The sequence below is a fragment of the Heliangelus exortis genome, chromosome 6 (genome assembly GCF_036169615.1).
Source record: "Heliangelus exortis chromosome 6, bHelExo1.hap1, whole genome shotgun sequence".
Taxonomy (NCBI): domain Eukaryota; kingdom Metazoa; phylum Chordata; class Aves; order Apodiformes; family Trochilidae; genus Heliangelus; species Heliangelus exortis.
The window spans coordinates 23,739,716-23,757,016 of record NC_092427.1 but is presented as its reverse complement, the minus strand read 5'-3'; the positions used below and the strand labels follow the sequence as shown (position 1 = coordinate 23,757,016).

General features: G+C 37.5%; 1 protein-coding gene across 10 annotated transcripts in view; it reads right to left on the bottom strand.

Annotated features, from left to right (window-relative positions):
• The window catches only part of ZNF385B (zinc finger protein 385B), a 161,428-nt gene that overhangs the window by 41,205 nt on the left and 102,922 nt on the right, over positions 1-17,301 (bottom strand). For 7 of the 10 annotated variants that reach the window (XM_071747208.1, XM_071747211.1, XM_071747212.1 and 4 more), the window contains one exon: positions 13,912-14,042. The exons of 1 other annotated variant lie outside the window; for it this stretch is intronic. In XM_071747208.1, coding sequence (XP_071603309.1) covers positions 13,912-14,042 — 131 coding nt within the window. Of the gene's footprint in view, positions 1-2,647; positions 2,782-11,693; positions 11,758-13,911; positions 14,043-17,301 lie in introns of those variants that run through there. 2 more of the 10 variants (XM_071747217.1, XM_071747215.1) reach the window with 2 other exon arrangements.

Below are 17,301 nucleotides of genomic sequence, written 5' to 3'. Positions count from 1 at the left end.
CATACTCACATATTTTTTGACCCCTACAAGCAAGTCTGAAATATCTTAAAAAAGGAACTATGTTGACACTTTACATGAGGTTTACAGTATGAGGTGCCCTCTTATACTACTCTTATTTAAGTTTCTATTAATTTGCCTAACAGATATATGCCACCCAAAAGTTTACATTCTCTGTGGAAAGAGTTTTAAAAGCTTGCATCATATTAGTCAGCTTTCAGTCCTCAGGTTCTAAAGCAGCTTTATATGAGCTGTTATATATTATTGTCAGTAATACAATAATTTCATCCTCAAATTCTCTTATCATTTTTGTTACCAGAAATTCTCCCTCTATGTCCTGATACCAGGGGTTCCTCTGATGCCTTCTGAAAACTGAACCAGACTCCTAAACCACTTCAAAGTAGTTGTATGAAGAATAAAAAAAATTAGCAAGTGCATCAGGATAATTCCTTCAGTGAAATTGAAGTTCTGGTTATTTTAAAATATTATTTCATACATAGCATGCAGCACAAACACCAATTTGTGAGCCTTAGAAATAAGAAAGTACTGATCTGTCAGAAGATAAGTTGCTGCAAAGAGAAAGATTAAGCATAATTTCTAAGTCTTTTGTTTAAATGAGGTGATACTATATTGCTAGAAAAGCTGCTTTTTTGTGTGTGATGTTGGAAATCCAGAGTATTTTGAATAATTTTTACCCAGATATGATCTCCACTTTAAATGTTTGGGTAAACCCAGATGCTTATCCGAGTTGGAGCTTCGGGTGCTTGCCTAGTATCCAGGGCTAAATTCCCGGTTATACATCTGAGCTAGTGATAATGCACTGATGTACATTTGCCTTTTCTACCTAATGACCTAATTTCTAAGTTTTCATTCTCTTCTTGATCTGCTTATCTATTGAAAAATGTTAATCAAGTGTCACACACACTATTGCTACCACTCCAACAAAAATCTATACCTAAAATCTCTATCTTCTTATAACAGTAGCATAACCTTTAAATCTGAGTAAGGTTTAAAATTACTACTGGGAATGTGTGTCCTCAATTCAGTTGCCTCTCAGCATGTTCTCATTCAACCTTTTGGGTTGAATATGGAGTTGTCTGATAGACAAACATTCATAAGCAGAATATTGGTAAGTCTGTAAAGAGATTTAATAGTGTCATTTTACCACTGGGCATTAAGAAGCTTCTGAAAAACGCTAAGAGTGGCCTTACAGCATCCTGCATTGTTCTACTCCAATAAAGCAAAATTTTAAACTTTATGTGGAACAAACTGCTAAGAGAATCCAATGTTTCCCTCTGACAATCAAAGGAAGAAAACAGCAGCACACAAAAATGAACATTGCAGGAGCTGTATTTGAATTAAGTCCTGGGATTTTTTTAAACCGTTGGACAACACTACTTATTTGTTTGCCATTATTACAATGATCATGATGTAAGCAATCTAACAGCAATAAACATCCAGTAGATCAGATGTTTTCAATGTGCCCCTAGATCAGAAGGCCTACATGATCTCCTCCCATGTTTGAGCTCCAGTTGTCAGGAAAGCTGAACATCATATCACTGTGGAAAATTACTCTATGCTGAAGCTTATAACATATTCTGCCATATATACACAGATTCCTACCATAACTGTGTATACTTTGGTGGTATACTGGGTATATTTTTGATCACTAGAAGAGTGGTGGAATTGAATACACATACTCAACAGAGCACATACCTAAAGTGCCCAACATAAAATCAGAAATATTAACATTGTGATGGAATATTTGGTGCTGATGTAAACTAGCAAGAATCTGCCTGCTCCATTTGCTGCATTTGTCCCACCAGGGAATCTATTTCTCATTTGGCTACTGCTAAGTGTAATTTACTGTTCAAATCAATACTACACTGTTACACACTGCCTTGCTCATTCTGCATCACCAGAAACACCTGAGTCAGCTCTACTGATGTAGCTCTACTGGAAAGAAGGTTGTAAGGATGTGAGTGTTGGCCTGCTTTCCCAGGTAACCAGTGGTAGGACAAGATGAAATAGCCTCAAGATGCACCAAGGTAATCTTATATTGGATATTAGGAAAAAAAAAAGAATTCACCAAAAGGGTTATCAAGCCCTGGAACAGGCTGGTCAGAGAAGTGGTTCAGTCACCATCCTTGGAGATATTTAAAAGATGTGTAGATTTGGCACTTAGGGAAATAGCTTAGTGGTGGCTTTGGTAGTGTTAAATACTTGATGATCTTAAGGGTCTTTTTCAACCTAAATGATTCCATGACATGCACAGCTTCCTTTTCTTGTGAGAATTCTGTCAATGCTCCCCACTTTTTAGTGCTCCTTGACTAACAGAGGGTGACTGCTCAGAGATGTATTTTTGTATGATGAGCCTGTAGATTTCTAAACACCACCTCCCCACACCTCTATCTCTATGCTACTCACAACATTTGGGGGTTTGAAAAACAACAGGCAGAGGTAATGGCCAATAACCAATCCAGAGGATAGAGGTGTCAGATTCCCAGCAGCAGATGGAGAGATTATGCAAACATTTAATTAGAACAGAAAGAATAATTAACTTAAAATACTATAGGATTTTTTTTCATCATAATCTTGTGATCTGAGGGTTGCTTTAGTCACGTCTAACAGGTTTTCTTAATATGCTTACACGTAGCACATTTGCACAGAGCATTAAATAAGGAGTAGGTGTCTTTCCCCAGGTGCATAAAGACAGAAGCATCCACTAAGAAAGAACTCAGACCACAGGGATTGGTGTGTCCCTTCCACATGATTCCCAAAATACAGTAACAATATTGCACTCTGAAGACAAATCTCTGAATGCAGCTTCTCCCTTTGTCTGCCTCTCCCTCTCTGCTCAATTTGGCAGCAAGCTCCAGCTTCCTGGAGGAAAACAGTAGCTGTGATAAATGTGACCTCCACGTATTGCTACTAGTCAGTGAAATCAGCCTGGAGGCACTTTAAAACAAAACAAAAATCTTGCTGTGATGCACTTGCTAACATGTCAGATAGTACACCTGTCCATTAAGAGTTATTGAAATAACAGTGAGGAGTTAAAAAATAAAAAAGAGACACCTTTGGAGTTTGCACTTCTAAATCATTTTTAGTACAAGACAATGAAAAGGGCTTCCTTATTTTCCTTAGAGATTAATTCAGCTAATTTTTTTTTAAATATTATTATTATTTTCCACATCTCTGTTAACAGAAGTGCAGGTCTGGGGTCCTAGACTTGGGAGACCTTTTTGCTGCCTCCAGTCACTAGCAGTTGGGCTCCCCTCTCTAATTGTTTATATCCACTCCTACAGCAAAATGTGGAGTCACTTGGTGTGCTACTCTCTTTCATGTGCTCCTTTTAAAGTACAGTTTGCATGAAAAACTGAAGAAGAGGATGATTCTCTCTGTATGCCTGTATTCACAATCACACAGTACAGAAAGCAACATCTGCAGCAATATAAAGATTTGGTTTTGGGCCCAGAGGAATGATTATTCTGATTCCCTAAAAAGTTCACGACAGTTTCACTCACTGGAGAATTTTGACCCTTCCTACAATGAAGGCTGATAATTTGTGGTCAACCAGACCCAAAATTTTAGGAAAAACTGTTGGCAACTTGATTTAAAAGTTTCTAACTACTTTCCAGGGCTGGGGAAGCCATGCTACCAGGTCTATTATAAACCACTCGATCTAATTGTGTTTCTAATTGTGTTTCTCTATAAAGGTCACCCTAATCTCAGATAGCTTCTCTATGAGTGTGCAGTCATCATACACTGCAATCAGATCAGCTCTTAACCTTCACTTTGATAAATCACATTAAGTTCTGTAAGCCTCTGACTTCAAAAAGCCTTAATTCTTTTGTTAGATTCACTCTGACTCCTTTTCAGATTTTCAACATGTGATTGAAACACAGATTCCTCCAACTTCTCTTGCTTAAATCAAGGAAATCCGACACATAAAAAAAAAAAAAAAAAAAAAAAATCCGCTAAACAACTCTAATCTCTCCCTCCCCTCTCATCTCTAAGTATAATATTAAGCATACAATTAAGCACAGAGGTCGAAAGAGAATTGAGAAGACACATTTTTTTTTTTTTTTTTCAATGCCGGGAATATTTTTCCTCTGCCCTTCTTTCCCTTCATCCATGGGGATATATATATATATATATATATATATATATATATATATATATACACACAGCACCTTAAAAATAATTTCTGGATTAGAAAATCATAGTTATGAAAGCCTTAGAAAGAGTGTCTAAAAGTTCAATACCACTGCTTGGTATGGAAAATATTATGAAAATTTATTATTTGATACCTGTAGAAAGACCTAGCCCAGAGAAAGAAAGAATTGGTGAGACACCACAGGAAAAAAAAATCTGAATCTGGCCTCAGTTTCAGATAAGACTTATTGTGAATTGAGGGTATAAATACAGAAAAGGATTGTGTTTCTAATGTAAACAGCAACAATAAATTTAACCAATATGACAGAGAAATGTTGAATTTCCTGCTCCAGTTAAAATTGGAGATTTCTGTAGGTAAAACACAGAAACAGAAAACTACTGAAAATATTTTGTTATAAATGAGAATGCCCTTCCAAGCAAATCAAGAATAAGGAGAGAAGAAAGTATATGAGTTTTAATGCTTTTCTTTATACTATATTGTCAGCTTTAAATCAGCAGTTTCTTTTTTAATCCATCCAGATTACTCCTCTACTGTAAAGAAGAATAAAGAATAAAAAGAATAAAGAATAATGAAAGTATAGTACAAACTCAACGGTTAAACAAATATTAAAGGAATATGACAAGTTCCCTTCCTCTCTTCCCTTCATGGCTCACATGAAGTTGTGGCTCACAAGTTTAACTCTTTGTGAGCCACTTCACCTGAACCTTACATTATTCATATGTAAAACAGGTATAAAAATATTCGTAACCTCACAAAAAGGCTGAAAGGTTCAAATAGCATGTTTACAGCAGTTCAAAATAATCTTATGGAAGATCCTATATTTCTGTTATTTATTATTAAAGCTGTTGTTTTTGAGAACACTCGGCTGTGTTCAGCTAAGCAAAAAAACACTACCAAAATCATCTTGGCTCCAGATCTAGCAAAAAATAAAAACATACTAGTTTGAGACTTGCTGAAAATCAAAACAATAACATGCTCTGAGAGCAAAGCTGTTCTTGCTACGTTACCTATTACCATTTGACAATAAAATATTATGAATAGATAAAATAATATGAAAAAATACCTTCTGGCAGAATCCTGGCAAAAGACTCAAGCCTAGGAGTTTGTAGTCAGGAAAGCTGCCTAGATAAAATATGGGGCAAACAATATTTCTGATTTTGCTTTAATCTTAGAGATGATCCATAGATATGACCCTTTTCTTCTCAAAGGTCTACTCATAAGTTTTGCTGATAGTTTTCTTGCTCCTGGCCTGCTCCAGAACACCAGGAACATGAACGTACCTGATTAGGTACATTTGAATTTCTTCTACAGTTCTGGACTGTACAAAGAGATGTTAGGGACAAATTCATGGCCTTGAGTAATTCTGTGAACAGGAGAGAAGAGACACAAGAAGTGTCTATATTTCTGTAATTAATTAATGTCATACTGAAAGCAAAATCTAAAAGTATGATAAATTATATGTTTGCATATATATTTGAATATAAATGTATAAAATATCTGAATATATGTTAGAAGAAAATTAAAACTGATAATTGTATACGTATGCTAGCTGACAGCTGTCATCTACATCTCATAGTAAGAAATAATAGGCTTCATTTGCTTAAATATCAACAATAATGTTGCTGGGCTGGTTTTTGGTTTTGTTGCTATTGTTGTGGGGTTTTGTTTGGTTTTGGGTTTTGGTTTTTTTGTACTGTTTTTTTTTTTTTCTATCAGTACCACATACTAAACAAGCAACCTTTACAATACTTTTAATTAAAAAGCACTGTGTTTAGACAAGAACCTGTAAAGTGACATTCCATTTCTAATTAAACCTGTCCTGAGACCTAATGTAGTGTCAAAGTCTGTTGGGTTTTTGTTTGTTTGTTTGTTTGGTAGTTTGTTGTTGGCTTTTTTTCTTTAAATCTAAGTAAATGAGACACAACGCAAGATAGAAACCTGTCTCTTCTTAAAAATACGTGTGGAAGAAAGAATCTTCTTTCCCTAGTGTTAACTTGGGGAAGAAGTTGAAGTTTGTGATAACTCTGCTCTGAGACCAGACATATTGAGCACAAAGAAGGTGGTTTGAAAGGCACAGATCTTAAATCAGTCTTGATCTTGTAGTTGAAATAAGCTGCTCAGTGCTTCAGTGTATCATTGATTTTCAGATATGCTAAAGAAAGACAGGTTTCACAGACTTAAAATTGTCATATAGTACTTTTAAATTGTCATAAAATTGTATCATGATTAGACCACTAGCTGTATACACACTGAGAAAGAAAGAATAAATTCTTAGTTATATTCTTAATGTATATTATTAGTTTTTACATCAATTCTTAGCTTCTCAGAGAACAATATGATGAAGGTCTAAGGGAAGGCAGGAAAGCCAGCCATGTACAGTCCAGATTCTGTAAAAGCAGCCACTTCTGTATTCATCTGACACATGGAGAAGCAGTTTTCTCTAAAGGTGCTCTAGGATTTTGCTTAGCAGAAGACTTGTAATTAAAAACTAGCAAAATCTTTATAAGCACAGTGGACCAGCACATGTGCCATTTTTGTATTAAACTGCAATTCTGTAGCAGCTTGCTTTGAGGGGAGATGTTTGTTTTTTTTTTTTTGCAGTCTATTTGCAAAACGACCATCAGTGGTCTAGTGCCCACAGTATTTACAGCTAAAAACCTTCTCCCTTTACCCATCTTTCCAGTGCCATGAACATATTACTAACTTGGGAAGAAAGCAATTTGATGAAGGTAAAGACTTCCTCTCTTTTCCCTGTGGTGACCAGTAAAAGAAATTAAATATTCCTGAAGCATCGGAGATGCTAAGTCCAAGCTTTCTGTAAAGGATTAAAAGGCATAAAAGTAATTGCCTTCAATCACAGAAATCAGAGAAAGTTAGAGGTTGAAAGGGACCTCAAAAGATCATCTAGTCCAATCCACCTGTCGCCTACTGGTGATTTTGCAAAAATTTATTTTTTGAAGATATTCCTGGGAAGCTACATCTTTATGTTAAAATATCACAAATTGTAAAAGCTGTCAAAGACTGATTGATGAATCCCTGCTTCTGGCAGCAGTTTGGGTTTTTTTCCCCATATCACTCAGTGTACCTCACCAGTTATTTGCTGCAAGCTCACATTTTTTTATTTTTTTTTTTTTTAAAAGCTTCAGTTGAAATGGCACACATTTTGTGGGGAAAATATACCACCTTAAAAAGGCATTTTTCAGGGTCTCCAATGGCTGCAAAGAATTTTCCCAAGAACTGCTACCACAGTTGAAAGAGGTCTCTGCTGGTCTGCACCATAGAAAGAAAAGGGGGAATTCCTGGGTTGGTGCACAGACCCTAAGAACACAAAGAACAGGGACTACAGGAGACTGCAAAGAGAAAGATATGGAGGCTAAAGGGGCTTTGCAGCCAAGTTCTGTGAGAAGAGAGAATCAGAGGAGACAGCAGACTGGCCATTGAGCAGAGGTCTGTGGTGTCAGCATTTGGTCTTGTGTTGTTCCTGAAGCACTAATTTCCTCAGCTGTAAGTATCTGGGAAAACACCTTTTATTGTCTTTTAGAGAAGGTACCAGGCTGATTGGGTGATACTGTATATGACTTGGCAAATACAAACTACTATATCTATCATAACTAAAAGTGAAATAGGATTGTTTTTAGTGCTCAACACAGGACTAGAAGGCAAACCTTAAGTGCCTTTTGTGCCTGTATGATTATAAAAAAGGTTATAAAACATCTGTAAGAAAAAAAATCTTGCCATTCCTTGATTTAAAAAAAAAAAAAAAAAAAACAACTGAAGAACACATCTCCAAGTTAATTGCTTCAATTTCCTTTTTTATGCTGTTAATGAGTGCAAAGCAGAGCTCCTGCAAAACTTCACCTGCTCTCTGGAGCAGAGTCTTTTAGAGGGAGAGAAGCAGAGCAAGTCACTTCCCTCCAGCACTTCAGAGAAGGAAAAAAGGGAAATCACAGCACATGGACAGGCTACTTAGAGAATGAGTATCATAGATAAGAGGTTGGCAACACCCAGTTGGCTCCATCTGTAATTTGCTCCTCCTGTACACAACCTGGAGCTCCAGAGCATACTTTGGCACTGCAGCAGGGCATTAAGTGGCTGAATACAGACTCTGCTAAGGAAAGAACAAGCTCCTGAAATGCTGTGCCAAGTGCAGAAGTGGAACTTGGCACAGAAGGAGGAGGGAATCTGGCGATATGAGTGCCCTGCGCTCTTATCTGCAGACCTCTGCTTCTGCCTTGGCTGATTACTTGGCTCTTCAAATGAGAACTGGATAGGTAGCAAATAAAAATGAGGGACAAAAATGAAAATGCAGAAGAGGAAAAAACCAAATTATTGCCTTCCAGTAGCTGTCTTGGGGGTAGGCCCGGGATACTTAGGCCAGGACAGTCTAATTCTGGAGAAGAGACAGAGATTTCTGAGTTACTAGTCGGCTCTTCTTTCTCTTCCTGTGACCCATTCCAGCTGGCTCACCTTCACTGGCAGATGTAAAATACTTCTGGTCCACTTCACAAGGGGATGGAGGGAACTCTAATATAAAGAATCAGCATAAACCTACTTGAAGAGAGATAAACACTGAAGCAGTAACTAGGCCACATTAACCCATGTGTCCTCGGAAATATGAGGGTACGAACCTGCATTTAGAGACCAATCATGGGCTAGTTAAATAGAAAATATTTCACTAATGTGAAAGCTGCAAGAGATGCTATAATCTTTGATTACCCTTGAGGCTGTAGCAAACGCAGAAGGAAGCATATGAATTGCTGATTACTTTCTATGGTGATAGAATCTGAGAAGTTGCTGATACTGCTTTTGTGCAGAGTGATGGTTCTGTGGTTGTACTACTTTGACTAAATTTGAATCATGTGGTGCTGCTCTCATTTCAGGAGAGGGTATAATGTTTTGCAATTTTTTTCCTGGGGAGTATACATCCTTTATAGAGAGATACAGACAGTGATCATCAAGTTTGCCTTGCAAGATAAATCCCAGCTTTCAGCCATGTAAATGCATGCAAGAGCATGATGTGACCTTTCATAGTGTGATCACAAAGCATCCTTTCTTCATTCAAGATGGATGACATAAGACAAAGAATCAGGGAGGTCTAGAAAAAGAATGGTACACAAGGTGAAGCTGTGTGGTGGAAGTCAGCAAGTTTAAAATTCAAGATTACAATAAAACAATGGGGATCATAGTAATCTTCAATTTCCACTGACTTTATGCGATTGACTTCGAAGTCTTATAGATCTTTTCATGCAAACAATGTGCAAGATGTTCCATGCTAATTAATCACTAGAGTAATTTTAGCATGTTAAAAAGAGCTCTGCTTACACAATACATTTTTGTAGATATCCATCACAAATTGGAGGTACCAGTTAAGGAAGTTCCTGTACAGCTGTCTCCCCTCCGGGTATTGTCCTGGTTTCGGCCCAGATAGAGCTAATTTTTTGTCTTTTAATTCTGCTTTCAGCTAAGCCTCTTGCAAGTGGCTGCACTTGCTGAAATTAATGGCAAGTTTCTCAGTGAGTGTCTGCTTCTAAGACTGCTAATGCTCCATGTTTTTAGTTACAGATAGAGAATGGCATGCAAAACCAAGGCCACTACTCAGTTCTGAGGAACATCTTATGCTCCAGAAAGAGAAAAGGAGTAGAGAGGTCACACCTGCAACCCCCCTTTAGGGACGATAAGACAAATAACCAAAATTGACTCGAGTATTACATCCCATATGCACCATACTCAGTATAAATTTGAGAGATCATGAGGGTCAAATCCCTTTGCTCTTTGCCTTCACCTTTCCCTTTTGCCCTTCTTCACCTCTTCCTGTTTGCTTCAGCATCCTGGGAGGATTCCATCTGTTCATCTGCCTGTGGTCCTGATCTGTGCCAGCCTGAATCTGTGTGTTCCTGCCCCTAGCTCCTGACTGCTGCCAACTCCGGGAGTCCAGCCTGGACTTTCCCAGGGCTGCCCTGCAGCCTCAGTGGTGACATGAGAGTTATTGGGGGAAAAGGGGGAGAAATGTGATATTGTTTTTTCTGTATATTTGTATATATTTAATAATTTTTCCTTTTTTCATAATTACTGTTTCATTAAAGTTGTGTAGTTTAGTTTCCAGCCCATAAGTTTCTCTCCCTTATTCTCAATCTTTTATAAAGGGTGGGTGATTAATAGAGAACCTCTGTCATTCGGTTAATTGCCAGGCCAGCATTAAACCATGACAGGTATAAAAACAAGGACGTTTAAAGTAATACCAGTTGAGAATTTGATTGAAGTCATGCATTTCAGACTGAGAGGTATGAATAAATGAGGAAGAGTTTTTAGAACTTGATGCCAGGGCAAAGATGATGTCACCTTTGGATCCGCTGCTGCAGCAGTTTTGAGGGTTTGTCCTTCTATGCAACAACTCAGGTTTTGGCTGCAACAGGCTGTGCCTGTCCTGTTCTGACAAAACTATTTGCTGGTGCTGTGAAATGACCAGGAAAAAAGAGAGCACATATTCTGTAATATTTGGAACTTTTCATTCTGCCCTTAGAAGATCCCTTTCTGGTTGACCTTTGGAAAGAAAAAGGCACCCTTGCTGAGGAACAAAGGTATATAATCAAGGAGATAGTGCAATCACTCCCCAGTGATTTTTTTCTATATAATAAGCAGTTCCTAAGGAATAAAGACAAATTTAATTGGGGTGTGAATTGGTAAGTACTATACACAGATTCACAGCATTTTAAGAACTATTAATATGTTTAGGAGAAACAGAATGAAGGCATTTTAAACTAAGTCACAATTCCATCATTAAAATAAGATATACTTGGGGTACATCTTTCTTTGAAAATATCAAGGCCTTCTCAGAGCTTCATTTGAAAATACCCCATGTGGCGAGAAACAAGTGATCAGAACATTTTCACAGACAACAAGAGAACATTGATGTTTCATCTGGAGCATCATAGACATTTTCAGAATTGAAAACTGTCAAAGTTAACTATGTAAGAAAGGGTTTACCCCAGATTTTAAGATTCTAGAAACACTGTAGGAGGTGTTCCTTTAAACATGTTTGTAATAAATACATTTTAACTTGTTTTTCCTGCCCTGGTAGTTACAGTATCAAGCTCCTAAGCAGAAGATTTTTTTTTCAGGTGGCTGAAATTAATTCAGAAATTACCTCCTGGCAAAGTTTAGGAATATGCCTCTATATCTAACTGCTGCTGAAAATGAACAGGTGGATCTAAAGAAGTTTTCTCTAGAGAACACATTTCTTTTTGCCACCTTCCCATGCAAGCATGAGAGGTGGCCCTGAAATCTCTGAAAGCAGAGATGAGTGCTGTGCACTAGAGGCTTCACTGTCTGCAGTCCTTGACAAGTCCTGTTGTGAGTGAAGTGACAGATTTCTTGACTGATCCATAAGGCAAATGATGGATTTTTTGGGGGGAAAAAGACAAAAAGCTCTTCTAATATTCTGTTCCTGCACAAGATGAAAAACTATGGCACTCTGGATGGCACACACATTATGTGTCAACGGGATTTAACTTCTACTCACTCAAAGTGATCTTCTGGAAAAAGGCTTTTTGCAAACCTTTACAGACTGCCCTCACCACTTTACACTGAAAAAGAAAAATAGATTATATATACACAAACACAGAAATTTGCATTCAGAAAGGTTGTGCTAAGTCAAAAAGAAAGGAGGGGCATGACAGCTGGCATTCACTGTGCCTGTAAATAGATAACCATGAATGATTTAGTTTTCCAATGAGTTTTAAAGTCCATTGTAGAAGACTGAAAATCAATACTTGCAAGATAAATGGCAAAGCCTGTGAATTAGAGATAGAGTAGCACTGAACCACTGTTCCTCAAAAAAGACAGGACAGGCAGTGTCTGTGGTTCATAGCAGCATGATTTTATATAATTATAAAGAATTCCAAGGGAAGAAGTAGACTGAGTCAACAATATTTTTTTATTATTCCAGGCCTCTTTTTTAAAAAATCAAACCTATAAAAGTTTGGAGAGGAATGACAGGTGTGAAGGACAAACACTTCAGGAACTGGGCAAGTAGAATGTAACAGATAAGTGTAAGCTAGTACATAGAGGCAAAAACTATCTAAATATTCAAATTAAGCTGTCTCTGGAGGCTACTGCAACTTAGAAATTCAAGAATACCACCAAGTAAACAAACAATTTTGTTTGACTCTACAATTATATCATCCCTGAAGAAAAAGTTCTTCACATCTTTATGTACAGTTTTGTGAAAAAGCTCACCTATAAAACCAGTTCAACTGGAAAGCATACAAATCAATGACAAAATTCTCAAATGTATCAGAAAGAGGATGGAAAACTAGTATGTATTGCATCACATCTAGCAGATAAGAATGACACACTGCTTTTTAAAAATTGCATTGAGCTTTGGTATTTTAAACACACCTGGATATTTTTTTGTCTTTTATCTCTTTGTACACACACATGTACATTCTCCCAACCCCAACGTGCACATCTCCACATCTCAGTCACAAATGCACAGTTTTCTCACATACATTTTCCAGTGAACTAGTAATATTTGCTACTGTTTATAATATGCTTTGGCCGCTGACATTTGAAAGAAACTGGCTGGTATGATACCTCATAAACACTCCACAGCACAGTGTGCTGTAGCACAAGGCCTGTCAGCAAATCATGAAGAAAAAAATCCTCTTGCTCTTTTAACTTCAGACACAAGGTGAGTTTGTGAAAGGAAACACTTGGCAGTGGTTCAGCTGATCACTGTCTGGTGGTGGTGATGCTGCTTCCCTTTCCACACTCTCCCCCTCCCCCTCATTGCAGTGACAAGTGTGATGCTGCACAGTTCAGGCAACGGTCACATATGAACAGATTGTACTCAGTGACTTGGCAGAAATGACCCAGAGCAGTTTCCTTCCTATTGCTATAAGCTTTACTATTTGCCAACTCATTCCATGCTGAATTACCTCCCCACATGAAAATCTGAGTAGCAACATGGGAAGTATTTGTTTTGGTGGACTCAAGGTATTTAAGAGAATAAGGAAATAAACAAAGGATAAAGTGCAATAGCCAAAAAGCATCCTGATAATAGTCAGAAACATTTGATGAGCTGTTACAGAGGTGAGAACTGTAGAAAAGAGTATTTTTGTTCCTTCTTCTCCGATAAACATGGAGAAGTACAGAAGCTTTTTTTTTTTTTTTCCTCCAAAATCCCAGGATACTTTATCATAAACTAAAAGTAGCAGGTTCACATCTTTCACATTTGATGACTGTACAATTTTAGACTTCTCATGACACAGAATTAAGAGGATCCTCCAGTTCCTTCTCTGGCTGTAACAGACTTAGCTTGATACATGTCAGTGGAGGATCTAGGTCTTCCCTCTCATACCTCTTTTTCCACTACCTTTCCCTTTTTCTTTCTTTTACAGCACATGGAGATGCACATGCCCAGACAAAAGCTCAGAAATACTCTATCACTTATCAAGCCTCTGTCATGTTTGTTTTTTTTTTTTTTGTTTTTTTTTTTTATGTGCAAACACCACCCCAATGGACCAACTTAAAAAAGGATCAGCCCCATTGACATTGGGAAGGTTGGGTACCACTCCAAGCCCTTCGCACAAAGGAACAGCAACCATGGTAGCACAGACAAAAAAGATTCCCTAGAACTGTGTCAGCAATGCACTGCTCTCAGGCAGTTTCAATATTGGATATTAGAATGCAACTGGAAAGCAAACACTGAAACTAAATGTGCAAACACCTTTACTTACTGTGTTAAAATTTGGGAAGAATCCAACAGCAGAGCTGCTGTCCATAGGGAAGGACATAAAGGGTTTGATATCCAGGGAAGGCTGCATCATCAAGGTAGGTGCACGCACAAGGGTGGGAAGTGTAGCAGTGCCTGCCAAGAGCAAACAGAACCAGGAATTCATAGTATTCTCCTTTCCACATCACATACAGTATAGATGAAAAAACTGCCAAGAAAACATAATACAGGGAGATAATAAAGTGGCTCTGTAGGAGTTAATATCATTAAAAGAAATCTATTTCCACAAACTACAGATGAGGCAGAGCACTTCCCTATGGCCATGGATACTCAGATGCTGAAGGGGAGACATATGGTATATAAATCACAGTGGCAGGTAGAATAAATCCTTTCTAAAGCTGAAAAACTCTTCTGTGCCAAAAAGGCCAGGATGGGTGCCCATGGAAGTCAGATGCTTTTGCAATTCATGGTTGTCTATTAGATCAGCTAGCACAGACAATACATGCAAGCTGAAATACAGGTTTGTTCCTAAACAGCAAGCTACATTTTTGTTTTTTTCCTTTTCTGACAGTAAGCATCAGCAAATACCATTTCACCTAACATTTTTTAAAAACTCCTTCTGTATTGCAGTGCAAGGTAAGTATTAGAAAATGACCAACAATTAAATAATCACCCAGTGCAGAAATGAACACAACTCATTACATGTAATAAACCAGCATTTTCTTAGTTGGAACCTAGATCTCTCTTTCCAAACAAGAGCATTCCAGAAATCCCCATGCTGAAAGTCTTTCTGTATACACTTGAGAATCATTACCCAGAAAGACCCTAAAGGGATGGCAAGTTACAGATGTCCAAATATCCATTTTTAACTATCTCTCTGCCCTATCCACTCAATAGTGTGCCTACTACACAGCTCCCAGCTATGCCTGTGGGAGTATTCTTATTCCCCCCTGAAATCACACACAATAGATTTCAAGCAAAATTTCCCTCACTGAAATAAAAAATGAAAATGAAAAAAATTCTCAGTTTCTTCAGTCAAATAAATTATTCAACACCAACTGGAGCAGGCACTGAAACACAAGTGTTCTGCACCTCCACAGGAGGGTGAGTCACTCTTTGCCTCTCCAACCTCTGCCAGAATTTCTCCATAATTACCTCCTCCCACTCACCGGTGGCCAGCACATCAGCCAGGAGCATAACAGCCCCCTTAAGAGTTTCTCTGATCTCAAGCAGAGCTCACACAATACCTAAGCTGCTTCTCATAGAAGTCATCTGAGCTTGATAAACCCCGTCAGGAAGGCAGGGGGCGGAAGGTGGGAGAAAGCAGAAAAGTAAACAAACATTTTCCCTCTCTTTTCCCATAAAATAAAATAATTTGCATCTACTTGCAAATCCACATGGACTGCCTGGCTATGAGTCTTCCATTGAGAGGTTTCCCTTTCCTTCTGTTCAGGATGCAAAAAACTGAAGGTAGAGTAGAAATTTTCCTTCTTTTCTTCTCATCATCCCACATCCACAGACAATTTCAAACTCAACTTGCAGTATCCAAAAGGAAAGCTGAGTTCAGAAGCCAGATGGGGCTGCATTTTGGACAACCAAACATTTCTAACTAGCCCTGAGCTCAGATTTTGTAGATGATGGTGAGACAGTCATTTTGATCACAGCTGCAGCACAGTAAACACTATATTATAGTCTAGCAGATGAATAGCAGGCTATAATGTGTTTCTTCTACAGGAATAGTGTGATGATTGCACAGAGATGGGTCATTGACAACTATGGAGAGAGAACTGATGAAAACCACCCCAAATAAAAGGACAACTTGAAAGGAAAAAAATACTCGAGACACTCTCCCAGAATATTTCCACCTTTCTTGAATTCCAATGAAGTCATAAAAGTAAGGTTTGTTTCTCCATAAACCTATGAAACTCACTGACAGTTGTGCTTAATTAACTGTAAGACAAAGCTTATTCAAGTGGAGTCACTAACATCAAAGAGCTGAAAGAGAACCTGTCTATAGTTTCGTCTTCATATCCATATTGAAAAAAGTGCATCAACAGGAAAGCAATGTGTCAGAGAACTTAGCCAAAGAAAATATTTTCAACTGTAAAAATGATGATTATTTCTACTAGCTGGTTCTGAAACTGTAGATTTACATAATGTGGATTTCAGAGTTGTATTCAAAAAGCAGCTATGCTTTATTCAATTACCCAAAGCTCAGAGAATGCCATCATCTAACTTCTTCTAAGTTTCTCTTTGAAGTTCATAAGCAATTAAAGATCCGTGAATTAAAAATAAAACAAAACAAAAAAACTTGTTTTACAGAGGTAAAGAGAGAGGATATGTATAAAATACATACTTTCATGTAGCTACGGTTACATATTTTTAACTCAATTTTACAGAAAAAGTGTAACAGAATAGAGACAACTAAAATCAGAGTTAAGCTAGGTTTCTAAAGCCATCTTTAAGCAAGGTATAGAAAATAATTGGCATAAAAGATTAAAAAAAAAAAAAAAAGTAACGTTCTCTTGCAAACAATATAGTCTGTAATCCCAGGCTATGTATAGATCATTTTATTCAACAAAGGCATTTGAAATCTGTCTATAGCTTTGCAGTCCATGGTGTTTCTGCTGCCAGAGTAATGTATGACCTGTAGACCAGGAGGATACATTCAGAATCTAGACAGAATAGAAAACATACACACTGCCAGACTGATTAGTGGAGGCATTAATAAGGAATGTGTCTGATTCCATTCACCAATTTACTACTTCAACTATTGCCGATCAAATTCCAGAGACCCTTTTTGACAGAAGTTTGAATTTCAGATCCACCTTTGAAAGGCTCTGGAAGAACAATCAGATAAAAATGACCAAAGCTTACAGGTAGAAGCACTTCATATTAAAATCATCAAATAAATAGAACAGGGCACATTTTTACACTGGCATTGCTCTCAAAGACCAAATCGATTCTCACCCTCACTCTATCAAATCTGCAGATAACTGCATATCACTGACAAATATATATATTAGGGAAAAAATAAAATAAAAGGTGTAATGCCTGCACATTAATTTGTCTGAATTGGATTGATATTAGAATACATGAAAAAATCTAATTCCATCACAAAACTTTAGTCACCTAAAACACATTTTGTGAACAATTTCAGCATACTTAATGAAATTACTTTCTAGACTTGGAAGCATGGTCTTGCAAAGTTTTCACTAAAGACAAATATAGTTGAGTATCTTGAGTATATTATACTTCAGTACCTAAATGATACTCAAGTTTATCCCCTTTTTCTATAACCTAAATATGTTACTACAATGTTCTAATCCTCCAGTCCAAGGAAGCAGTCTACACTCAGACCAACAGCAGTGGAAGTGCTATCATGACTGAATAA